General features: G+C 42.6%; 1 protein-coding gene across 1 annotated transcript in view; it reads right to left on the bottom strand.

Annotated features, from left to right (window-relative positions):
• The window catches only part of LOC122926200, a 91,377-nt gene extending 77,569 nt beyond the window's left edge, over positions 1 to 13,808 (bottom strand). The window contains exons 1-3 of the mRNA XM_044277580.1: positions 13,785 to 13,808; positions 10,839 to 11,040; positions 10,563 to 10,613 (exon numbers count right to left, since the gene is read on the bottom strand). Coding sequence (XP_044133515.1) covers positions 10,563 to 10,613; positions 10,839 to 11,040; positions 13,785 to 13,808 — 277 coding nt within the window. The remainder of the gene's footprint in view (positions 1 to 10,562; positions 10,614 to 10,838; positions 11,041 to 13,784) is intronic.
• Positions 13,809 to 26,559: the final 12,751 nt, after the last annotated feature.

The raw sequence follows: 26,559 nt of genomic DNA, 5'->3' as shown, positions 1-26,559 counted from the left end.
ACCAACCCCATCAGTCTGTCACATCACCCCCATGCATACCAGGGAAACTGTCTCAGCCTCAAGTTATGCAGCAGTCTCTTATGCTGTTTGAAGACTCCGCTGGCAGGGTTTCCCAAGGGCATCCACCTAGCCCTTCCCCAGCGGTGAAAGACATAGAATGCACTGACGCACAACCACTTATGTTTCCTGATGATGAGGACATGGGAATACCACCTCAGCATGTCTCTGATGATGACGAAACACAGGTGCCAACTGCTGCGTCTTTCTGCAGTGGACAAGCTGACGTTCATAAAAATGAACCAGGCATGGATCCCACAGGACCTGTCCGTCCCTTGTCCAGATTAGACATTAACTACCTCCCCATAACCATATATTATTGGACTCCAGGGCACTTCCTCATTCAATCCTATTTTTATTTTCATTTTACCATTATATTGCAAGGCTACCCAAAGTTGAATGAACCTCTCCTCTGCCTGTGTGCTAGGCCTAAATATATGCCAATGGATTGTTGCAGTGGTGGCTGACGTGAAGCCTCATTCTCTGCTATGACATGCAGACTGATTCTCTGGTGACATGAAGCCAGATTGTCTGTTACGGGACCTCTCTCCTCTGCCTGGGTGCTGGGCCTGAATTTATGACAATGGACTGTTGCAGTGGTGGCTGACGTGAAGCCTGATTCTCTGCTATGACATGCAGACTGATTCTCTGCTGACATGAAGCCAGATCCTCTGTTGCGGGACCTCTCTCCTCTGCCTGGGTGCTGGGCCTAAATTTATGAAAATGGACTGTTGCAGTGGTGGGTGACGTGAAGCCTCATTCTCTGCTATGACATGCAGACTGATTCTCTGCTGACATGAAGCCAGATTGTCTGTTACGGGACCTCTCTCCTCTGCCTGGGTGCTGGGCCTAAATATCTGACAATGGACTGTTGCATTGGTGGCTGACGTGAAGCCTTATTCTCTGCTATGATATGAAGACTGATTCTCTGCTGACATGAAGCCAGATTGTCTGTTACGGGACCTCTCTCCTCTGCCTGTGTGCTAGGCCTAAATATATGCCAATGGATTGTTGCAGTGGTGGCTGACGTGAAGCCTGATTCTCTGCTATGACATGCAGACTAATTCTCTGCTGACATGAAGCCAGATTGTCTGTTACGGGACCTCTCTCCTCTGCCTGGGTGCTGGGCCTAAATTTATGACAATGGACTGTTGCAGTGGTGGCTGACGTGAAGCCTGATTCTCTGCTATGACATGCAGACTGATTCTCTGCTGACATGAAGCCAGATCCTCTGTTACGGGACCTCTCTCCTCTGCCTGGGTGCTGGGCCTAAATTTATGAAAATGGACTGTTACAGTGGTGGGTGACGTGAAGCCTGATTCTCTGCTATGATATGAAGACTGATTCTCTGCTGACATGAAGCCAGATTGTCTGTTACGGGACCTCTCTCCTCTGCCTGGGTGCTGGGCCTAAATTTATGAAAATGGACTCTTACAGTGGTGGGTGACGTGAAGCCTGATTCTCTGCTATGACATGAAGACTGATTCTCTGCTGACATGAAGCCAGATTGTCTGTTACGGGACCTCTCTCCTCTGCCTGGGTGCCGGGGCCTAAATATCTGAGAATGGACTGTTCCAGTGGTGGGTGACGGGAAGCCAGATTCTCTGCTATGGAACCTCTCTCCAATTGATTTTGGTTAATTTTTATTTATTTAATTTTTATTTTAATTAATTTCCCTATCCACATTTGTTTGCAGGGGATTTACCTACATGTTGCTGCCTTTTGCAGCCCTCTAGCCCTTTCCTGGGCTGTTTTACAGCCGTTTTAGTGCCGAAAAGTTCGGGTCCCCATTGACTTCAATGGGGTTCGGGTTCGGGACGAAGTTCGGATCGGGTTCGGATCCCGAACCCGAACATTTCCGGGATGTTCGGCCGAACTTCTCGAACCCGAACATCCAGGTGTTCGCTCAACTCTAGTGGAGACAAATGTGGCGGGAAAAAAATCCTGAATGATCATGATCGGCGATCACTTAAACGTTTTGTGAAATCATAGTAACATAGTACATAAGGCTGAAAAAAGACATTTGTCCATCCAGTTTTGGCCTGTCATCCTGCAAGTTGATCCAGAGGAAGGCAAAAAAAAAAAAAACTGTGAGGTAGAAGCCAATTTTCCCCACTTTAGGGGAATAAAAAATTATTTCCCGACTCCAATCAGGCAATTAGAATAACTCCCTGGATCAACGACCCCTCTCTAGTAGCTAAAGCCTGTAATATTATCACACTCCAGAAATACATCCAGGCCCCTCTTGAATTCCTTTATTGTACTCACCATCACCACCTCCTCAGGCAGAGAGTTCCATAGTCTCACTGCTCTTACCGTAAAGAATCCTCTTCAAATCGAAGAAAAACAACAGTAGAACTCAGGGCTATGTTTAAGTGAAAGTAAGAGCATTTCCACACGCACAATGCGAAGGGAACTCAAGGGATTGGGACTGAACAGCTGTGTAGCCATAAGAAAACCACTAATCAGTGAGGCAAACCAGAAATAAAGGCTTCAATTTGCTAGGCAGGGCCGGTGCAACCATATAGGCGAACTAGGCATTCGCCTAGGGCGCCAGCCTGCTGGTGGCACCCTGGTGGGCTTCCCCTGACTGGGGCTGCAGCCCTGGGCAAGCGGCTCTTGAGCCGCCACCAGCGCATTTACAGGGGGGCCAGGAGGTGGAGGTCCTTCTTAAATATGGCAGAGTAGGCGTCTGCTTACCCTGATGGCAGGTGCCTGCTCTGCCAGTAAATTACCGGAGGAGAGGAGGTGGGCGGCAAGGGAGGCTGTTCTAGCAGCTCCTCCCTCGTGCGCCCTCTGTGATGCTGGAATATGACATCATTCCGGCCCTGGCATACTAAGATACTAAACGGCGCGCTGGAGGACTGAGGAGCTGCACCACACTGGACCCCAGGGAGGCGAGTGTTTAAGTGTTTGACTGAGTGAGTGTCTGCCTGTGCATTTATGTCAGTGAGTGAGTGTATGTATGTCTGTCTTTCTGTCAGTAAATATATGTGTGTCTGTCATTGAGTGTCTATGTGTGTATGTCAGTGTGTATGTCAGTTTTTCACAGCCGTGAGCAGTCAGTGGAACTACGGGCTGGGAGCAGGAGCGCACGGCGTCATTGGTTGCTATGATGCCGTGCACTCCTGCTGCCGCCGCAGTACAGTAATACACTGGTATAGATCATACCAGTGTATTACTGTACTGTGGCGGCAGCAGGGAGCGCACGGCGTCATAGCAACCAATGACACCGTGCGCTCTCCTGCTCTTAGCAGGAATCCAGCCCATTGGCAATAGTGCTTGAAAAAATACTTACACCTTTTGATAAGGGGTATCCCATCCTTTTTGGCCGACACACAGCATTTTCTCAGCACTATTTCTTAATTGGGTCTGGTGCCCCCAGACAGTCTGTTGGTGACCATTGATGTGGTCAGCCTGTATACCTCCATTGAACACAGTGGAGGTATACAGGCTGTCAAGACATTCTTGGAGAAAAGTAATTATTCCATCTTGGAACGTGAATTTTTTATACAGCTTCTTCATCTGGTTCTATATGAAAATTATTTTATGTTTGAGGACTCTTATTATTTGCAGAAACGGGGGACCGCGATGGGGTCGAATGTGGCCCCGCCCTATGCAAATGCATATATGTCGCGATTTGAGGATGAGTTTGTGTATAGCAGTCGATGGTATCATAGCCATATTTTATTGTGGAAAAGATTCATTGACGACATTTTTTGCATATGGGCGGGGTCACATGAGGCCCTAGCGTCCTTCACCACACATCTGAATCATGCGTGCATTGGCCTACAGTTCAAAGTTACATGTGATGAGTATACAGTTAGTTTCTTGGATACTAGGGTAACTAAGGATCCTAATGGTAATCTCTCCACCGACCTATATAGAAAAAAGACAGACAGGAATAGTATCCTCCACTTTACCAGTGCCCACCCACCCTCTTTGAAGAAAGCAATTCCGAAGTCCCAGTATCAGAGGGTGAGGCGCATTGTCTCCAATCCCTCGATACGGGAACTCAGAATTGATGAAATTACCAAAAGGTTTGAAGAAAGAGGGTACCCCACTTCTATTCTAGCAAAGACCCTATGTGAATTACAAACCTCTGGTAGTTCTGATAAAGAACAAGTGAAAACCTCAAGAGTGGCATTGATCCACAAATATCATCCGTTTAATAAAAAATTGGATAATGTTGTAAGGAAACACTGGCATTTGTTAGCAAAAGCGTACCCCCAGATTGATGAGTTCAAAAATCCGCCCCTTATTTGCAATAAAAAGAATCAAAGCTATAGGGATAAATTAGTACGAGCAGATATCGGGAGTACTCGTGGTGCCCTCAAACAAAGTGTACTGGCCACACAGCGGAAGGGTACGTTTCCGTGTCTGCATTGCTTCCAATGCTCCAACATAATCAAAGGGCCCAATATATACCACCCACATACTGGACGAACATACCCAGTGGACGGCTTTTTCACGTGTGAATCAGCCAATGTTGTATACTTGATCAAATGTCCATGTGGGTTGCTATATATTGGGCAAACAATGCAGAGCATTAAAGATCGTATTGGCAAGCACAAATCAACTATCAGGACCAAAAACCTTCTTTTACCCATCCCTTCCCATTTTGAGAAATATAACCATACAATCGCTCAACTGAAGTTTCAGGTCATAGAACGGGTCACTCGACCCAGGCGGGGAGGTGATATTAAGAAACTTTTATTGCGTCGGGAGGCCTACTGGATCCATACCCTGGACACCCTCCATCCGAGGGGCCTTAATCGAGATTACGAAATTATGCACATTTAAGTTCTGGTTCTGTTTTCCAATGCATTTTCTGTATACCATCTAATTTATGCATTATTATTGTTTTTTAGACATCTACCATATAATGAAGAATTTTCTCCACCATGCTGGTATTTACTATCTACTATTTATCTAAGTGTGTGTGTGTGTGTGTCTGTCAGTGAGTGAGTGACATAAGGGGGCGGCAAAATGGATCTTTGCCTAGGGCGGCAAAAATCCTTGCACCAGCCCTGTTGCTAGGGAGCATAAAGATTGGACTCTGGAGCAATGGAAGAAGGTCATGTGGTCTGATGAGTCCAGTCCAGATTTACCCGGTTGCAGAGGGATGAGCGCATCAGGGTAAGAAGAGAGGCAGATGAAGTGATGCACCCATCATGCCTGGTGCCTACTGTACAAGCCTGTGGGGGCAGTGCTATGATCTGGGGTTGCTGCAGTTGGTCAGGTCTAGGTTCAGCAACAGTATGAGCTCCAAGAATGAGGTCAGCTGACTACCTGAACATACTGAAGGACCAGGTTATTCCATCAATGAATTTTTTTCTTCCCTGATGGCACGGGCATATTCCAAGATGACAATGCCAGGATTCATCGGGCTCAAATTGTGAAAGAGTGGTTCAGGGAGCATGAGACATCATTTTCACACCTGGATTGGCCACCACATGTCCAGACCTTAACCCCATTGAGAATCTTTGGGATGTGCTGGAGAAGGCTTTGCGCAGCAGTCAGCCTCTACCATCATCAATGCAAGATTAATGCCACACTGGATGGAAATAAATCTTGTGACATTGCAGAAGCTTATCGAAACAATGCCACAGCGAATCCGTGCCATAATCAAAGCTAAACGCTTTTTTTTGGTGGCGACTTTTTTTTTGGACAGGCAGTGTATATCATTTTGAGGATCCTTGTGGCAGTTCTGCAAATTATAGAGTATGTCTGCCTCACTCTCTCACTCCAACTCTCAACTACAGATTCTTGCAAACCCCCCCTTGGTAGGAAGCAGGCCTAGCCCACTACTGCCCAATAGAGGGAGAATGGAATGGTGAGTTCCATTCTTTCTAAAGGTACTCTCTGCCAGATACACTACCACCTGCTGGACAAGCATGCACATTATATGTACATAACAGTTTTAGCATATAACAAAATGACACTTTGCTGGTGGTGGTACAGTTGGTGGTGCAAACCAATACAATGGCAGCAAACAGGCTAGCAATAGGAATAGGTGTGGTAGTATCCCTCTGGGCCACTACAGATGCAGCAGCTGGTGAATAGTGGAGTTAGTAACCAGGACAGATGGTGTTGATAAATAAGTCTGTCTCCACTAAAGTGGAGAATAGGAGTTTATCCAGTAATGACAAGGGATAGTTCCAAGGCAAATAACACAGTGCAATTTTTCCTCATGAACAACAGCAATCAAGGCAGTTGCAGTGCTCCACACTGTCTCTTTAAAGTCTTTCAACAGAACCTTAGACATTCAGTGAGGTTCTTGTTAAATGCCTCTGCAAATTTCTGAAGGGTGAGGATTAAAGATACGGTTAGACAAACCGTCTCCAAGTGTAAGAAGGATGAACCATCTCACAGCAGTAAGGCCATAAAAGGGCACAATACCTTGATGACTGACTCTAATACATAGCCTTGTATATTCTGAGCAGTTTGCACATGTAGGTTCTTAGTGTTTCTCAGGCAGAACTAGACTGACCAGGAGGCAGACCCAGGTCCATCTCCTGGCAACCAATTAGGATGAGCCAAGGGTTTAACCCTTAACTGTCCATACAACACTATTAGGTACACAAATATAACAAATACACATTTTTTACTTAGCAATATAATATGACATTTGTTAATTCTTTTGCAGTAACCCTGAAATACATGGACAGGTATGGGACTGTTTCTAGAAGAAAGCAGCCATGTTCTACTCCTGAACAACCACTTTAAAAGTATAAAGAAACTGATGTCTTTGTAATCGAAAAAATGGGAAAGTCATGTTATACCTGAAAGCTTTCTTCTCAGAGGTGAAATGCTCCATTTCCTATTTAGTCTCACATTTTTCATTCCAACAGTATCTCATAAGAAAAAAAAAATAGAGGCAACAAATACTTCAGAAGAACAGAGGAGAGACAGAATCTGTTCTTCAGAGAGAAAACTATTGCACCAGCTTATGACTGGAAAGATAACTAAAGGAGGGTTGCCAAAAAGGCCGCAGTTATTCATTTAATATATTACCACCCGCCGCATATTTATGGAGGGCAGCCCAGATGCCTAAAGCCCTGTCACAGTATATTATGGTGAAGGTTTTATAACTTCCTGATCACTGTCGAGAACCCTGGAAAGAAAATAGAAGCAGTATCCACCAATTCTGCCATTTCTGGTCTCGCATATGCAAGGCCTAAAGTGGACCTGTCACCTCACCTGACATGTTTTTAGTACTTGCATTCCTATCAACTACTTGCATTCCCATCATAATAATTGTGGAGCATCTATTATTATAACTCTATTTTGTGTCATTCCTTTATTTTTCCTGCTAGAAGTTATGAATGAATTGCTAGCAGTTTTCAGTGAAGGCCTAAATAGTTGTAACCAGTTGGAGGTGTGTCCCTGCACAGTCTGACACTAGCATCACTGATTGGATAGTGTCAGACTATGCAGGTACACACCTTCAACTGGTAACACCCATCTGTACCTCCATTGCTAAGTAATTAATTTGTAAATTCTAGCAGGAATATAAAGAAGTCATAAGAGTCATAAGAATAGATGCTTCAGAATTGTTAGTACATGGAAAATACAGGTAAGTACTAAAACAGACCTCCCAGGAGAGGTTACAGATCCTTTTTAATGAGCACTATGCATACAATTGCCACACTCCTCCTTTTAGGCATGGGTCCCAAAGGCAGAGGTCCCAGACACTGCCTGCTAGTCCGGTCGCACTGCTCCACTTCAAGCCGGCGGCATTGTCATCCTCCACCATTTTCGGTGTCTTTTGCAGACTGCGGCTTGCGTGCTTTCCCAAAGGACTCCAGGCCTATCCTTAGGGCGCATGCTTACTCTTGGCTTCTTAAAGGACAAGTGGGCGTCCAAATTTTTACCCAGCCTATCATTGGGAAGGTGCCTGAGCTTTAGGTTTCCTAGTCTCTAGTAACCAGCAAAGATATTTTCTCTGTCTGACTACCTGTGTACCATACTACTCCACCCTGACTAGTGACTCTGACTTCTACCATGGTATCTTTGACCTCGTGGGTACACCACCAACCATATAGGACTATACATTTTAGATGCCAGTATTAATAACACCCTAAGCTGGCGCCGGCCTCTCCACAACTTTGGCGCAGCCAGCGCCAGTTCTAAATGTAAGACAGCTTCCTAGCTGTCCTAAATTTAGACCTTTTTCTATGCCTGAAACAGGTGTGGAAAATGGTAAATGAAACAGACCTGCCAGCCTGTCCTTTTCCTTGCCCACACTAGGACCACAATTTTAGTCCTGGCAGGAGCAGGTAAAATTAAGAGATGGTGGAGCAACTAACCGTTGTGCAGCCATCTGCTCCTGAAATATTAGTTCAAATAGCGCTCTGGCTTATCCAGATGATCTTTAGAAAACTGTAGGCTGGTAGCAATGTTCTTTTTGGAGAGCAGTGGCTTTCTCCTTGCAATTCTGCCAGGCACACCATTGTTATTTAGCGTCTTCAGACTCATGAACAATTTGTTCAAAACTTTGTTCAAAACTTCAGAATAATACTGTACGGAGTTCCGTCTCCATACAGTATTAGAATATTGGGGCTACGATGAGCCGAAATTAGTTAATCACAAAGTGGTGTGTGACTTTGTTGAATAACTTTGGTAATTGATTTTTAAAGTGGAAAACCACTTTAAAACTTGAAACCGAACCGGGCTTCAGTTCCAAGGTACCGTACATCCATCAACACTATTAGTGACCTCACAGACTATTACATGCATTGTTCTTGGCATGATCTTTGTTAAACAACCATTCCTGGGGAGGTTAATAATCATGATGAGCATCAATAACTCTTCTTCTGAGGTTCTCAGAAATCTCCTTTGCTCGAGCCATGATACACTTCCATAAATATGTTGTGACAATCAGACTTTGAAAGATCCCTGTTCTTTAAATGAAACAGGTTGCCCACTAACATCTGACTGTCATCCCATTGATTGAAAACATCTGACTCTAAATCCACCTTTAAAGTCTCTGTTATTTCTAAAGATTCACATACTTTTGCCACTCACAAACATGGATCATTTTCCTCAATAATCAAAGGCCAAGTCTAATATTTTTGGCTAATTTGTTTGATTTGGTTATCGTTATCTACTTTCAGAACTTCTGTGAAAATTTTATGATAAGGTCTATACTAAATAACTTTATAGAATTGCAAAATACTAAAATATAGTCATAAAGCACCTATACTGTACTCAGTGGCATATCTATCACAAGGCAAACAAGGCATTTGCCTAGGGCATTTGCCCCTGTCCCATCCGTCTTATATGCCGCCGGTATACTCAGAACATCCGATGGTGTATTCTAACCCCCAGGCATTCCCATGGTGACGGGGACGCTTGCCTGGAGGTTAGAATATACCATCGGATCTGAGTTTTCATGATCTCAGTGAGATCGTAAAAACTCTAATCCGATGGTATATTCTAACCACCAGGCGTTCCCATGGTGACAGGGACGCTTGCCTGGGGGTTAGAATGTACAGGGCCACGCCGCTCACAGGAGAACATTTATAAACTAATCAGTAACTTTAACTTTAATCATTGCTGATCTCTTTACTGGATACCTTAGTCTGTCTTAGCTCCGGTAACAGCAGACAGTGCGGGCGGTGCTCACTCACTGATGTCATGCACCTGCGCCGCCTAGTGGGAGGAGCAGGCGTGTGACGTCAATGAGTGAGCGCCGGCCGCCCACACTGCCTGCTGTTACCAGAGCTAAGACAGACTAAGGTATCCAGTAAAGAGATCAGCAATGATTAAAGTTAAAGTTACTGATTAGTTTATAAATGTATTCCTGTGAGCGTCGGGGGGGGGGGGGGATCTGTTGATGGCACTATTTAGGGGAGAGATCTGTGGATGTCACTGTTTAGGGGGGAGATCTGTGGATGGCACTGTTTAGGGGAGGGGGATCTGTGGATGGCACTGTTTAGGGGAGGGGGATCTGTTGATGGCACTATTTAGGGGAGGGGGATCTGTGGATGTCACTGTTTAGGGGAGGGGGATCTGTGGATGTCACTGTTTAGGGGAGGGGGATCTGTGGATGGCACTGTTTAGGGCAGGGGGATCTGTGGATGGCACTGTTTAGGGGAGGGGGGTTCGTGGATGGCACTGTTTAGGGGAGGGGGATCTGTGGATGGCACATAGGAAGGGGTGGGGTTTAGAGAGAAAGGGGTTTGGCCTTGACAGGAAGAGGTGGAACAAATTTATATTAGGGGTGTGCCCGAGTTAAGTCTCGCCTAGGGCAGCACAAAACCAAGATACACCACTGACTGTACTAATAGATTGTCTATGAAAAGTCATAAAACATGCCTTCATACCAGGTGGGCACTCATAGCCAGGTCTGCAGGGGATCCCTATAATGTTGACTTCCAGTGTCACAGCTGGGTTGGGGCAATAATATCCTGCACGGCAGATCACACAGTCCTCAACAGATGCAGCTCCTGGTTCAGTTCTTAAGGTACCAGCAGGACAGGCCAGTGGGTCGCTCGTACCTGGGCACCAGTACCCTGGTGGGCATGGATAGTCCTCATACAGAACTGTACCTAAGAAGAAAAATATACATATATTGAACAACTGGAACTGAAAAGGACATTTTGTTAACGGAGTAAAAGTTGTGACAGCCCCGTCTAGGTGTATTGGAAAGGCCACATACCCACTAATTCAAAGTAACAGAAAGTTCAGATTTACTCTATTTCTCTGATAATAAGACTCACATTACTTTCGTGTTATGTTTGCTGCTGAAATAGCAGTAATTTATTGTTTCCAACCTGGTAATTTGCAGAAATAGCCAGGGGGACAGGGCTGGCAGTCACCAGCATTCTCTGCCCCTGCGTAAGCACGATAAGTGTGAACAGGGCACTCCTGAGGTCCAGCTGTAGGTCCAGAATTAGTCTGATTTCCTCCACTGCAGTAATAACCAGGTGGGCATAGGACAGGTACTGGGTTCCCTAGATGAAGACATATTTGTAGCTGTGAACATAAATCAGATTTATGAAAGAAATAAAATTAGGAAACTTGATGGCACCTTCTTTACACCAGTATCCTCGAGGGCAGGATACACAATCCTCCCTGTGCCTGCCCCCTGGAGAGTTTCTTACTGTGTTAGCAGGGCATGAGATGGGCAACACAGTACCTTCCTGGCAATAGAAACCTGGAAATTGAAGAATGAGAAGTTGGTTGGTGGATTCCATCAATTTGTATAATTAACTGTACGCTATGGGGACTTCCTGAACGCCTGGGGGAAAAGAGGTCAAAATGGCGGGATTCTAATCTGCCCACTGACATAGATCGGAAAATCTTGAGAAAATGAAAACATAAAGTATAATAGAAAATTGCAGAAATTTTCATTACACTGTAATCAAGGACATTTCCTATGCAATGCATTTGGAAAGTATTCAGACCCTGTCCCTTTTGTTCACATTTTGTCATGTTGCATCCTTGTGCTAAAATTAAAGAAAATGCATGAGAAAGGTGGCATGTTCCCCGAAACATCACAGGGCGCGTGGGCACGCAAAACTTTCCACCTTTGAATGAACTGTCCTTCTCTAAGTGGGATCGTTAAGTGTTGATTTTTATGGCACATTTATTAAGATTGGTATTTTAGACGCAGGTCTTAATAAAGGCCCATAGTTGACGGTGGTTCCAGCGAAGTTATGAAGAGGCACCGGCCACTCCATAACTTCGGCGCAATGTAAGATAGCTTCCTAGAACAGGCGCATAAAATTGTGAATGAGACGGGCCTGCCGACCTGTCCCCTTCCCCGTCCATGTCACGCCCACAATTTTAGAACTGGCGAAGTCACAGATAGTGGCTGAAAATGTATTTCAGCTTAGTAATGTATTTCATGCTTTTTCATATTGGATTCAGTAGAATTGTTGATGTACAATATATTGTTATGGATATTTTTGTAAAATGAACTGAAGCATTCATGGATTGCTATGTCTTCTATATATAGAAAATCACCCAAATCAGGTGTGCACATCTTATGACATCATACCCAAGAAGACTGGAGTAAAGGGTCTGAATACTTATGTCAATGTCAATTTTAGTTTTCCCTTTTCAATAAATTAGCAAACTTTGTCATTATGGGGTATTGGGTGCAGAATTTTTTGGGGTTATTTTAGCCGCAACGTACGAAATCTGAAAAAAGTAAAAAGTAAAAGGGTCTGAATCCTTGCACTTAAAGGGAAAGCGTAGTAGTTGAATACTTTCTGAACGCACTGTATATCTTCAGAGCTTTGATTGTTTTGATGACACAAGGCAAACAAGAGCACACTTTTATCAGACACCCTTCCATACTACTTTATTCATGAGCCACAGGTAATGCAGGAATGGAATATTAATGATTATTTTCTTCTGCTATTACTCGCTTTTTGTGATGTGCACAATGCTCACATTATGGGATATGAGTCAATTAGACTAATTGCTTTCAGCAAATAACAGTCCATACCCAGCCTGGATGGTGTGCATAGGCTAAAACAACTGCCCAGAGCAAGATGACAAGTCTAACTCAATGAATATACATGAACAAATACAATAAAATGAAATGCAGTATAATTTGTACCTGGGAGAGGGCATGTGCCAGCAAAAAGCTTTCCCTACACCTACAGCAAACATAGATCTAGTTATCCCAGCCAAAATAATGGGGATTAGGGCACGAACAGACACATCTGTTTTATTTCAAAGGTTTGCAGACTCGGGGAGCGGTTCAGCAGTTTTTGAAGCCAAAATTAGATGCGTATCATAAAAGGAGAGAATGTATTAATGAGTCACTGTACTTTCACAAAATTTCATTAGATAATGGTGTAACTAGCAAATTTTTCAAAATAGTTGCATTTAAAAAATATGCCCACATCCACTTAAACATAAGTCTGATAAAAAAAAAAACTGCTTCTACACCGCTTCTGAACATCATAGGGAGCATCCTGTGTGTAAGTAAGTGGGATTTCCCTCTCCTCTTATCTGTTCTGCTCTGGAGCTGAAAACATAGTGGGAAGTAGTGGAAAGGACATCACAGCAGTACAGTGAAGGCAGATTTCAAATAAGGGATATTCACCCTGCTTCTGAGCAAAATGCTTCTAGCTGTGCAGATGAAACAGGGAATAATATGGCTGAAACAAACATTAGGTCATCCTAAAAAAAGATCTGCTCCTTAACAGTTATGATTTTTACAAAGAAGCACAGACATTATGCAAACATTTTTGAAAACCCATGTACACTTTAAAGACAGATATTAGATTGTCTTGTTTTTTTTTTAATCCATTCTTGGTTTTGGCTCCCAAAAAACTGCACCAAGATACTTAGACTTGAACATGCATTTTAGATTCAGTGTGACTTTATACCAATTGTCTTCACAAATTTACTCACCTGGTGGGCAGATCCCTGCACACATCTGCCCCCAGTTACATTCAGTCACTGCACTTCGGCTGAAGTTTTGGACATATGGTGTATATTCTGAACTGCCGGATAGACAGAAATGACCAGCTGCACAAGGACCTTGAAGCTTACCTCCTCTGTGTATCAGAAAGTACAGTAGTAAGGGACTGTATTTATTTTATGTACTTATATGGCGCTACTATATTCCGCAGCACTTTACAGACATTAGCATTACTCACTGTCCCCAATAGGGGTCACAATCTATCAGTATGTCTTTGGCGTGTGGGAGGAAACTGGAATACCTGGAGAAAACCCATGCAAACACAGGGAGAACATACAAACTCCATGCAGATGTTGCCCATCGTCGGATTTAAACCTAGGACCCCAGCGCTGGAAGGCACCAGTGCTAACCACTGAGCCACCGTGCTGCCCACATAGACGCAGCAGTCTTTTTGCAGAAAATGTATTTTATTTTAGACATCTATGTTTTTTTGTGCATGCATGTGCATGGATTTCTGAAAGCCACATTCAGCTAAATGGGACAATGTCAGAAATGTCTACAATAAATCTGCCGCATGCGCATTAGATGGATTTTATACATGGATCTTACCTGCAGTAATATCCTGGAGGGCAAGGAAGACATTCACCCTTCTCTCTCAGACCACTCATTTCCAGAGGTGTATAGGTCCCATTGGGGCAAGGTAAAGGAAAAAGTGTCCCTAGTAAATGTAATATTAGTTTAGAGGATAACATGTCCAATATATTTGACTGTAGAGAACAATATGACAATATATGCCTTGTCCAATATATTTGACTACAGAGAACAATATGACAATACATACCTGCAGGGCAATAGGAATATGGAGGACAGGGCTGTGAGTGACCAGCTACTGCTTCCTGGCAGTAGAATCCTGGCTGGCAAGGGGTGCAGGAATGAGAACCTGTATTTGGCTGGTACTGTCCAGTAGGACATGGAATAGGATGTGAAGACCCAGCAGTACATAAATGGCCCTAAACAAAATAGAGAATAAAAAAATGGAGTTAAGATTTGTCAAGATGTATATAAATAAACAAAAAAGGTCTCCAACTTTTTAATCTCTTCAAATTTCAACATTTTCAAGATGTCTGATTGTTGTCTGTGAATGACAGCATTGCATTGTAGATGTGGCAAGAGGTTGTTCTAATGCATCCATTCATTTGTAAACATAAGAACACCACAAAAACTGTATCTTTCCGCAAAAGGGCTGGAGAGTGCTTCTTGCCATCGTGGGTAGTGCACAGACATACCGGGCCAACACCAGGTGTCATGGCATGGGCGCCATCTGGTATTCATGGAGGGAGCAATGATCAGCTTTCAGTATGTCCAGGACATCGTGGAACCAATCTATTGCCTTTTATAACTCAGGAGACGTGGTGTTTCAACAAAATATTGCCCACCCACACACTGCCTGCACTACAAAACAAGTTCTTCAGGGTATCTAGTAGCCCACCCGGCCAGCTTGATCACCAGATCTCTCCCCCATCGAGAATGTCTCAGACTGGATGGGGAGATGGATCTCCCATTCACAATAGTTAACAACCATTTTGGCATGGTAACGGTCATATAGATACTGAATATCCTCCTGTGGTATGTCATTCCAAGCTTTTTTCAACTTGGACCCATATTTCAACCAAAGTAGCAGCCTATATCACAGCAAGGGGTACCCTATATTATTGTCACCCTGCCTGAACATACAATGGATATAAAAAGTCTACTTTTTCCACCTTTTAATGTGACCTATAAACTGTACAACTCAATTGAAAAACAAACTGAAATCTTTTAGGTGGAGGGAAGAAAAAATCTAAAAATAAAATAATATGGTTGCATAAGTGTGCACGCCCTTAAACTAATACTTTGTTGAAGCACCTTTTTATTTTATTACAGCAATCAGTCTTTTGGGGTATTAGTCTATCAGCATGGCACATTTTGACTTGGCAAGATTTGCCCACTCTTCTTTGCACAAACACTCCAAATCTGTCAGATTGCGACGGCATCTCCTGTGCACAGCCCTCTTCAGATCACCCCACAGATTTTCAATCCGATTCAGGTCTGGGCTCTGGCTGGGCCATTCCAAAACTTGAATCTTCTTCTGGTGAAGCCATTCCTTTGTTGATTTGGATGTATGCTTTGGGTCGTTGTCATGCTGAAAGATTAAGTTCCTCTTCATGTTCAGCTTTCTAGCAGAAGCCTGAAGGTTTTGTGCCAATATTGACTAGTTTTTGGAACTGTTCATAATTCCCTCTAGCTTAACTAAGGCCCAAGTTCCAGCTGAAGAAAAACAGCCCCAAAGCATGATGCTGCCACCACCATGCTTCACTGTGGGTATGGTGTTCTTTTGGTGATGTGCAGTGTTGTTTTTGCACCAAACATATCTTTTGGAATTATGGCCAAAAAGTTCAACCTTGGTTTCATCAGACCATAACACCTTTTCCCCCATGCTTTTGGGAGACTTCAGATGTGTTTTTGCAAAATGTAGCCTGGCTTGGATGTTTTTCTTCGTAAGAAAAGGCTTTCATCTTGCCACTTCACCCCATAGCCCAGACATGTGAAGAATACGGGAGATTGTTGTCACATATACCACACAGCCAGTACTTGCCAGATATTCCTGCAGCTCCTTTAATGTTGCTGTAGGCCTCTTGGTAGCCTCTCAGACCAGTTTAATTTTCTTCTTTTCATCAATTTGGGAGGGACGTCCAGTTCTTGGTAATGTCACTGTTGTGCCATATTTTCTCCACTTGATGACGACTGTCTTCACTGTGTTCCATGGTATATCTAATGCCTTGAAAATTATTTTGTACCCTTCTCCTGAATGATACCTTTTAACAATGAGATCCCTCTGATGCTTTGGAAGCTCTTTGTGGACCATGGCTTTTGCTGTGGGATGCGACTACGAAAATTTCAGGAAAGACCAACTAGAGCAGCTGAACTTTATTTGGGGTTAATCAGAGGCACTTTAAATAATGGCAGGTGTATGCTGACTCCTATTTAACATGATTTTGAATGTGATTGCTTAATTCTGAACACAGCTACATCCCCAGTTATCCCCAGTGTGCACACTTATGCAACCACATTATTTTAGTTTATTTTTTTTTCTTCCCTCCACCTAAAAGATTTCAGTTTGTTTTTTAATTGAGTGGTACAGTTTATAGGTCACATTAAAGGTGGAAAAAGTTCTGAAATTATTTATCTTTGTCTCATTTTTTTACATCACAGAAACCTGACATTTTAACAGGGGTGTGTAGACTTTTTATATTCACTGTATACCCTGCTGCGAACCCCAAATAAAGGGTGCACCACGTTGATTGTGTGATTATTGACCAAGCACCACATGCAACACTTTGCTTTTCAATTAATTGTATTTAAATAATCCCAACACATTGGGGGGAATTTACTAAAACTGGTGTTTCTGATGCCATGCTTATCAAGAAATCCTGATGGCATCTGATGCACCAAAATTCCTCCTAATAATTCTGTATCCCCTATTAAATCTATGCCAGCAAGCAGTTTGCATCGTTTTCTGTTGTATATTGTGTGCCAGTTTTCTGGATCAATATTGGGCGGAGGTTTTGTCCATGTCCTCTCCGTCCCATGCTTCATACACTTTTAGTAAATAGTGTTGAGCGCGAATATTCGAAAAGCAAATTTTTTTCGCGAATATCGCAACTTCGCGATTTCGCGAATATTTCGAATATAGTGCTATATTTTTTTTTTTGTTTTTTTTTCCACAAAATTACAGTCACATATAATTGATTGTTTCCCAAAGGTCCAACAGCTCAGATCTTACTCACATTGCCTAGAAAGTGATTGAGGCGCGAATCTTCGTAAGGCGATTTTATTAGCGCACATGCGAATATCGGCACTTGTCCCAGAACAGAGGCAAAGGGCTTTGCATTCTTACATTAGTGATTGAATTGAGCTGCGAATCTTCGTGAGGCGATTTTATTAACGCAAATGCGAATATCTACACTTGTCCCCAGAACAGAGAGGCAAAGGCCTGTGCATTCATATAGTATAGCACCATATTCGCGAATACGTAGAACTTCGTAAAATTCGATTTACGAATATTCGTATTTTTTATTTTACTTTCCACCTTACAGATGACATTGATCTGTACTCTGTCAACTACTGTCATCATCACCCCCCACTGTATCTCGATTGATTCCCAAAAGTCCAAAAGCTCAGATCTTACTCACATTGCCTAGAAAGTGATTGAGGCGCGAATATTCGTAAGGCGATTTTATTAGCGCACATGCGAATATCTACACTTGTCCCAGAACAGAGGCAAAGGGCTTTGCATTCTTACATTAGTGATTGAATTGAGTTGCGAATCTTCGTGAGGCGATTTTATTAACGCCCATGCGAATATCTACACTTGTCCCCAGAACAGAGAGGCAAAGGCCTGTGCATTCATATAGTATAGCACCATATTCGCGAATACGTAGAACTTCGTAAAATTCGATTTACGAATATTCGTATTTTTTATTTTAGTTTCCACCTTACAGATGACATTGATCTGTACTCTGTCAACTACTGTCATCACCCCCCACTGTATCTCGATTGATTCACAAAAGTCCAAAAGCTCAGATCTTACTCACATTGCCTAGAAAGTGATTGAGGCGCAAATCTTTGTAAGGCGATTTTATTAGCGCACAGGCGAATATCGGCACTTGTCCCAGAACAGAGGCAAAGGGCTTTGCATTCTTACATTAGTGATTGAATTGAGTTGCGAATCTTCGTAAGGCGATTTCATTAGCGCACATGCGAATTTTGCATCTCATAATATGTATTATGCGATGCAAAAATTTGAATTATCGCATATGCGAAATAATAACGAATTCGAATATTCGCAAATATTTTACGAATATTCTTTCGAATATTCACGAAATTTCGCGAATTCGAATATGGGACATGCCGCTCAACACTGTTAGTAAAACAGAAAAAGGCATACATTTTGAAGCAAAATGAGCCGTGTGGCAAAGTTTTTGTCTTTACTACACCAGAAAACTAGCTTACCACATTGATACATTTCTCCATTGTATTTCAGATTATTTCTTTTTAACATCAGATTTCTGTAGTGATTTGTAAAACTGGGTGCTCTGTTCTCAAATAGCATCAGTCGTTCATTGCATCATTTGTTAGTATTATGTTTGTTACGGGCTTGATAAACTGGATGATAGCAGGGCAAATAATAAAATAAACCATATAATAGTAATATAGAAAACAGAGAATTAATACAGAAAGTACACTCACCTAAAGAATTATTAGGAACACCTGTTCTATTTCTCATTAATGCGATTATCTAGTCAACCAATCACATGGCAGTTGCTTCAATGCATGTAGGGTTGTGGTTCTGGTCAAGACAATCTCCTGAACTCCAAACTGAATGTCAGAATGGGAAAGAAAGGTGATTTAAGCAATTTTGAGCGTGGCATAATTGTTGGTGCCAGACGGGCCGGTCTGAGTATTTCACAATCTGCTCAGTTACTGGGATTTTCACGCACAACCATTTCTAGGGTTTACAAAGAATGGTGTGAAAAGGGAAAAACATCCAGTATGCGGCAGTCCTGTGGGCGAAAATGCCTTGTTGATGCTAGAGGTCAGAGGAGAATGGGCCGACTGATTTAACCATGACAACCGAGGTATGCAGCAAAGCATTTGTGAAGCCACAACACGCACAACCTTGAGGCAGATGGGCTACAACAGCAGAAGACCCCACCGGGTACCACTCATCTCCACTACAAATAGGAAAAAGAGGCTACAATTTGCACGAGCTCACCAAATTTGGACTGTTGAAGACTGGAAAAATTTTGCCTGGTCTGATGAGTCTCGGTTTCTGTTGAGACATTCAAATGGTAGAGTCCGAATTTGGCGTAAACAGAATGAGAACATGTATCCATCATGCCTTGTTACCACTGTGCAGGCTGGTGGTGGTGGTGTAATGGTGTGGGGGATGTTTTCTGGGCACACTTTAGGCCCCTTAGTGCCAATTGGCCATCATTTAAATGCCACGGGCTACCTACCTGAGCATTGTTCCTGACCATGTCCATCCCTTCATGATCACCATGTACCCATCCTCTGATGGCTACTTCCAGCAGGATAATGCACCATGTCACAAAGCTCGAATAATTTCAAATTGGTTTCTTGAACATGACAATGAGTTCACTGAACTAAAATGGCCCCCACAGTCACCAGATCTCAACCCAATAGAGCATCTTTAGGATGTGGTGGAACGGGAGCTTCGTGCACTGGATGTGCATCCGTCAAATCTCCATCAACTGCAAGATGCTATCCTATCAATATGGCCAACATTTCTAAAGAATGCTATCAGCACCTTGTTGAATCAATGCCACGTAGAATTAAGGCAGTTCTGAAGGCAAAAGGGGGTCCCACACCGTATTAGTATGGTGTTCCTAATAATTCTTTAGGTGAGTGTATATTGAACCCTGTCAAATCAATAACTGGTTGAGCAACTCTATACTATTTAATTTAGTGGTGTTGGAGGGAGGTCATTTTGATTCCACAATTTCCAATATGCAATTTAAATTCCTTGTGTCTCAGGGAGGGACTGGGATAAACATAAGCCTTGCATTAACAGCATCAACAGAGGTATGTAAATGTACAGTATAATGCCAAGAAAAAAACTGAATTTACTGCAAGTAATAAGGAAGCACAGATGACAAAAACCAGTCTTATCCTGTAGAGCAGGATTCAGCAACCTTCAGAACTCCAGCTACTGTAAAACTACAACCCCCGGCATGCATACTTACTCAGTTGTTCTTTTAACTTCCATAGAAGTTAAAGGAAGTTTCGGGGGGTTGCAGTTTCAGAACAGCTGGAGTGCCGGAGATTGCTGATCCCTCCTGTAGATTAAAGTGGACATTAAAAGCATGATCCAGTCATCTGTACTGACCACACAAAAGTCCCAGAGCGGAGACTCTACCAATGGCTAAAACAAAGGGGCTGAAACATGAAGCTCTGAACAATCCATGTGGTCCTGTTATGTCAATGAACTGACCTGGCATCTGATGTCCGAGCCAAGAAGGAGCAACCAGGCCCCATTAGACAGACATAAACTGGATAACCTATTCATATGCCGTGTACATGATGTGAAAATAATCTTACAGCTAAAGAGTAGCTAAGAGCGACTCAATTCTAGAGTAATTGGATTTGTTACAAATTGCAAAAAACTTTCTAAATAATTCTGAAGTTCTGGCAATTTGTTTAGGATGAATCACACAAAAACTGCGCTCTGCACACTTGGAGGAAGTGGGTGGAGGGCTTGCTCTGATTGTCTTAGAGGCTGAAAGACAGCTTGATCAGCCTATCAGGGCCAGAGTTCAGGAAGGTCCTTTTGCTCAGAACATAATAAAATGCCATTTTGTGTTCTACTTGTGACTTGAAAGCATGTCTGACAAAAAGCTATTATAGACTAAGCCACTAATCTAGTGTGATGGCTACACCATAAGGAAAGCATATGGATAGAATAGGGATATATTGTTGGATTATTTTAGGGTTTGAACAGGGAAAGCAGATACAGAGAGTGAGGGAATTCTGGCAACTAGTTCTCCATGACAAAATCCTGCAAGAAACTACATTTTTTCTGTATGAACAGCCAGCCACTAGTTTTTGTAAAAAGATTCTGCAGTTCATACACTTCTTGCCAGCACCCCAACATTTGCAGCATATGTTCTGCTGCAAGTGCTGAGCAATTGCACATTTTTCCCCCCTAAAGAACAGTAAATTTACCATTTGTTAGGCATTTTAGTGCATTATTCCTGTGTTATTGAACGCATTGTACAGTGGGATGCGAAAGTTTGGGCAACCTTGTTAATTGTCATGATTTTCCTGTATAAATCGTTGGTTGTTATGATAAAAAATGTCAGTTAAATATATCATACAGGGGACATAATTGTTTAAACAAAATTAGGCAGGTGCATAAATTTGGGCACCACAAAAAAATAAATGAAATCAATATTTAGTAGATCCTCCTTTTGCAGAAATTACAGCCTCTAAACGCTTTCTGTAGGTTCCAATGATAGTCTGGATTCTGGTTGAAGGTATTTTGGACCATTCCTCTTTACAAAACATCTTTAGTTCATTCAGGTTTGATGGCTTCCGAACATGGACAGCTCTCTTTAAGTCACACCACAGATTTTCAATTATACTCAGGTCTGGGGACTGAAATGGCCATTCCAGAACGTTGTACTTGTTCCTCTGCATAAATGCCTTAGTGGATTTTGAGCAGTGTTTAGGGTCGTTGTCTTGTTGAAAGATCCAGCCCCGGCGCAGCTTCAGCTTTGTCACTGATTCCTGGACATTGGTCTCCAGAATCTGCTGATACTGAGTGGAATCCATGCGTCCCTTAACTTTGACAAGATTCCCAGTCTCTGCACTGGCCACACAGCCCCACAGCATGATGGAACCACCACCATATTTTACTGTAGGTAGCAGGTGTTTTTCTTGGAATGCTGTGTTATTTTTCCTCCATGCATAACGCCCCTTGTTATGGCCAAATAACTCAATTTTAGTTTCATCAGTCCACAGCACCTTATTCCAAAATGTAGCTGGCTTGTCCAAATGTGCTTTAGCCCACCTCAAGCTGCACTTTTTGTGCTGTGGGCAGAGAAAAGGCTTCCTCTGCATCACTCTCACATATAGCATCTCCTTGTGTAAAGTGCGCCGAATGGTTGAACGATGCACAGTGACTCCATCTGCAGCAAGATGATGTTGTAGGTCTTTGGTGCTGGTGTGTGGGTTGACTCTGACTGTTCTCAACATTTGTCGCTTCTGTCTATCCTAGATTTTTCTTGGTCTGCCACTTCGAGCCTTAACTTGAACTGAGCCTGTGGTCTTCCATTTCCTCAATATGTTCCTAACTGTGGAAACAGACAAATGAAATCTCTGAGACAGCTTTCTGTATCCTTCCCCTAAACCATGATGGTGAACAATCTTTGTCTTCAGGTCATTTGAGAGTTGTTTTGAGACCCCCATGTTGCTACTCTTCAGAGAAAATTAAAAGAGGAGGGAAACTTACAATTGACCCCCTTAAATACTCTTTCTCATAATTGGATTCACCTATGTATGTAGGTCAGGGGTCACTGAGCTTACCAAGCCAATTTGAGTTCCAATAATTAGTTCTAAAGGTTTTGGAATCAATAAAATGACAACAGTGCCCAAATTTATGCACCTGCCCAATTTTGTTTAAACAATTATAGCACACTTTCTGTAAATCCAATAAACTTCATTTCACTTCTCAAATATCACTGTGTGTGTCTCCTGTATGATATATTTAACTGACATTTTTTATCATAACAACCAACGATTTATACAGGAAAATCATGACGATTAACAAGGTTGCCCAAACTTTCGCATCCCACTGTATATTACTGCAAGATAACTGATAGTTAAATGCATTTTACTGCTATAACACCATTTTTACACCTATGTCATCAAATGCATTGTATATTACTGCACAATAACATGTAGTTACAACAAAAGCATTACTGCAATAACGTAACTGTTAAACCCATGTTACTGAACGAAATCTGGGGGTCATAAATAAGGTGTATTTCTCGCACAGATTGCGGCGCAATAGTTCTTTGTACCACAATCTGCAACTTCTACCTGCTCATGCCAGGTCTAAAAAAGTGTCCATGTAAAAGATGTAGTCCACACACAAAAATTAAGTTAATAATATATTTTATGACGTCCTAAATATAGGCAAAGAAACACAAACCCAAGTGCAGATAAATAGAGTCTTATATTTCCTGGTAAGTACTGACACCCTGCCCTTACAGTATAGATGAGATTTTAAGTTCTCCTCTGGGTCTGATATAAGGACTTGACCTGGAGTCTGATTAATGTAGGGGTCTGCTCTTGGGAATGAGCAGGTCCAATCCGAGGTTTAAAGTATTTAAGGGTATGATTTGGGTTTGAATTAATTTAGAGGTCTTAACTGGGTCTTATTTGACCGCCCGGAATTGGGGGGTTATTGGACAAATAAAAAATTGTGATCTGGACTCCTTACTTGTAGTACTACTCATGTATTATAGCAGACAATGGTCCGAAATTACATACAGGTTAAACTCGAAAAATTTGAATATCGTGCAAAAGTCCATTTATTTCAGTAAAGAAAATCACGGTAAAAGGAATTGCATTAAAGCAGCTTTAAATTAGAATTTTGTGAAAGGGTTCAATATTCTAGGCTCAAAGTGTCACACTCTAGTCAGCTAATTAATCCATACCCCCTGAGCAAAGGGGACCTCAAAATTGTGACTTTGGGGTTTCATAAGCTGTAAGCCATAATCATCCAAATTATAACAAATAAATGCTTGAAATATCTTGCTTTGCATGTAATGAGTCTATCTCATAGGTTAGTTTCACCTTTTAGGTTGGATTACTAAAATAAATGAACTGTGCACGATATTCAAATTTTTCGAGTTTCACCTGTAGTTACATTGTTAATACAGTTGCAAAAATAGTTGTTAGTCCATCAAGTTTAACCAAGGGATAGGTAGTCTATTCCACAGATTTACAGTTCTTATAGTAAAGAAGCCTTGACACCTCTGGAGACTAAACTTTTTCTTCTCCCTTTTCTTTTTAGACGATTTTACATGGAACAGCTTTTCACCATATTTTTTTGTATGGCTCATTTGTATAGGTGATGCCCCCCCCCCCCCCCCCAAGATGGCTCTTCTTAAGACTAAATAAACTGAATTATTTTTTAAACTTTCTTAATAACCAAGACCCTTCATATCCTTCATGACCCTTATCAGTTTAGTTGCTCTCCTTTGTACTTTTCCAGCTCCAGGGCATCCTTTCTATGGATTGGTGCCCAGAAATGAACTGCATATTCCAGATGAGGTCGCACAAAAGCTTTGTGAAGTGGTAATATTACATCCCTGTCCCACGAGTCCATGTCGAGTTTAATACAATATCTTGCTAGCCTTAGAAGCAGCTGATTGATGTTATTTAATATATGATCTACAAGTACACCCAAACAGGGGCTGATTAAGTGCATGATAGGCCAGGGGCTGTCTACCCAACTCAGACCCCTCCCTCCATTGTAGTTTAATCATTTTTTGTATGAAGAGGGTGCAGTGCTTTGTGAGCACTACAGACTCTTCCTAGGCCCTATGACATCACATTCATCGTTCACATGGCCTAACTGCAGCTTAGTCCTATCTGAGTGATTGGGGCTGAGCTGCAATACCAAGCACAGTGTTATGAAATGGACAGTGCTGTGATTGGTAAGGAGCAAAGAGGCTGCAGAGCTCACTGGAACATCGCAGTCTCCTCAAACAGCTGATTAGCGGAGGTGCCAGGAGTCGAACCCCCACCATCTAATAACTCTCTGAGTACAGGTATCATAGATGTTATCTGTAGTCCTATGTAACACCCTAATTAACACAGTGAACTATTGTGTTATGTGGGGTGTTACATAGTACTGCATGGAACATCTACTACATTATCTGCACACAGAAAGTTATCACTATTATCTGGGCTGTTACACAGGACTGCAGGTGACAAATTAAAATTTTAGTTGACAAATTTAAAATACATATGAATATGATAAAAAAGACTTGAAGGAGAAGATGAGATGCAGGTCACAGTAGTGAGCCAGCTCTACATGTAGGAGAATACAGCACCACATACCTCTTACTTCCAGTGATATCTACTGTCATGTATATCTTCTCTTTCCTCTTCTCCTCCGTTTGACCCAGACCACCATGACAAATTCTTTCAGCTGCATCTTGTCTCTACAGAGTTTGTTACACAGACATGTTAGATTTCTCATAATTGGGGTAATTTATTAACATGGTGTAAAGTAGAACTGGCTTAGTTGCCCATAGCAACCAATCAGATTTCACCTTTCATTTTCCAAAGGAGCTGTCAAAAATAAAAGGTGGAATCTGTTGCTGTGGGCTACTAAGCCACTTCTACACCAGTTTGATAAATTATCTCAAAGGTCCCTATAGTTTCTACAGCAGTTATAATGTCCCCTAGAGTGCCCCCAGTAATAATAATAACACACTATATTGTGCTACAGGTAATAGTGCCTGTATAGTTTCCCCCAAAATAATGTCCCCTAATAGCAACCCCCCACACTGCCCCATATAGTAATTTCCCCTACATTTCCCCATATAGTAATTTCCCCCACACTGCTCCATATAGTAATTTTCCCCATACTGCCCCATAAATTAATTTGCCCCCACACTGCCCTCCCATGAAATAATTTGCCCCCACACTGCCCTCCCATGAAATAATTTGCCCCCACACTGCCCCATGAAATAATTTTCCCCCACACTGCCCTCCCATGAAACAATTTTCCAATACACTGCCCCATGAAGAAATTTGCCCCCACACTGCCCCATGAAGTAATTTCCCCCCACACTTCCTCCATGAAGTAATTTGCCCCATGAATTAATTTTCCCCATGAAGTAATTTGCCCCGACACTGCCCCCTCATTAATTAATTTGTCACCACACTGCACCCCTATGAAGTAATTTGCCCCATGTAATAATCTGCAGCAATGAAGTGATTTGCCCCATGGAATAATCTGCCCCCACACTGCGCCCCCTGAAGTTATTTGCCCCAACACTGCCCCATGTCCTCCTCTGTCCTCTAAAGTTGGCACACACATAAAAAAAATAAAAAGAAATACTAAAAGCGAATACTTTCCTGTGTTCATGATGGTGAGGCAGGCCGCAGCCGCGCGATCTTCATTGTCCTGCGCCCTGCTGCAGGTGCGCGATGATGTCATCATGCATGCCTGCGCCGGGATTATACTGCCACATAGGCCTCAGGCACACTGGGCCTGAAACCTATCGCGTTGATCGGTGACGGGGCAGGGAACTATGCGCTCCCGTGCCCTGCCGCAGTATGTGGGCGTTCGGGTCGGCATTGGGCCCCCCAGTGATGCCGGGCCTGGGGCTGCAGACCCGAACGCCCCTATGTTAATCCGCCACTGCACCCAAATGATTCTCTACAAATGACTTTCCCAGTGTTACTTGCCCTAGGACATATGATGCACATGGATGATTACTACCCAGATGCATAACTTTACATTTATC

Source organism: Bufo gargarizans, chromosome 2 (genome assembly GCF_014858855.1).
Source record: "Bufo gargarizans isolate SCDJY-AF-19 chromosome 2, ASM1485885v1, whole genome shotgun sequence".
NCBI classification, from domain to species: domain Eukaryota; kingdom Metazoa; phylum Chordata; class Amphibia; order Anura; family Bufonidae; genus Bufo; species Bufo gargarizans.
The sequence above is the reverse complement of the archived record's forward strand: the minus strand, read 5'-3'. Positions and strand labels throughout refer to the sequence as shown.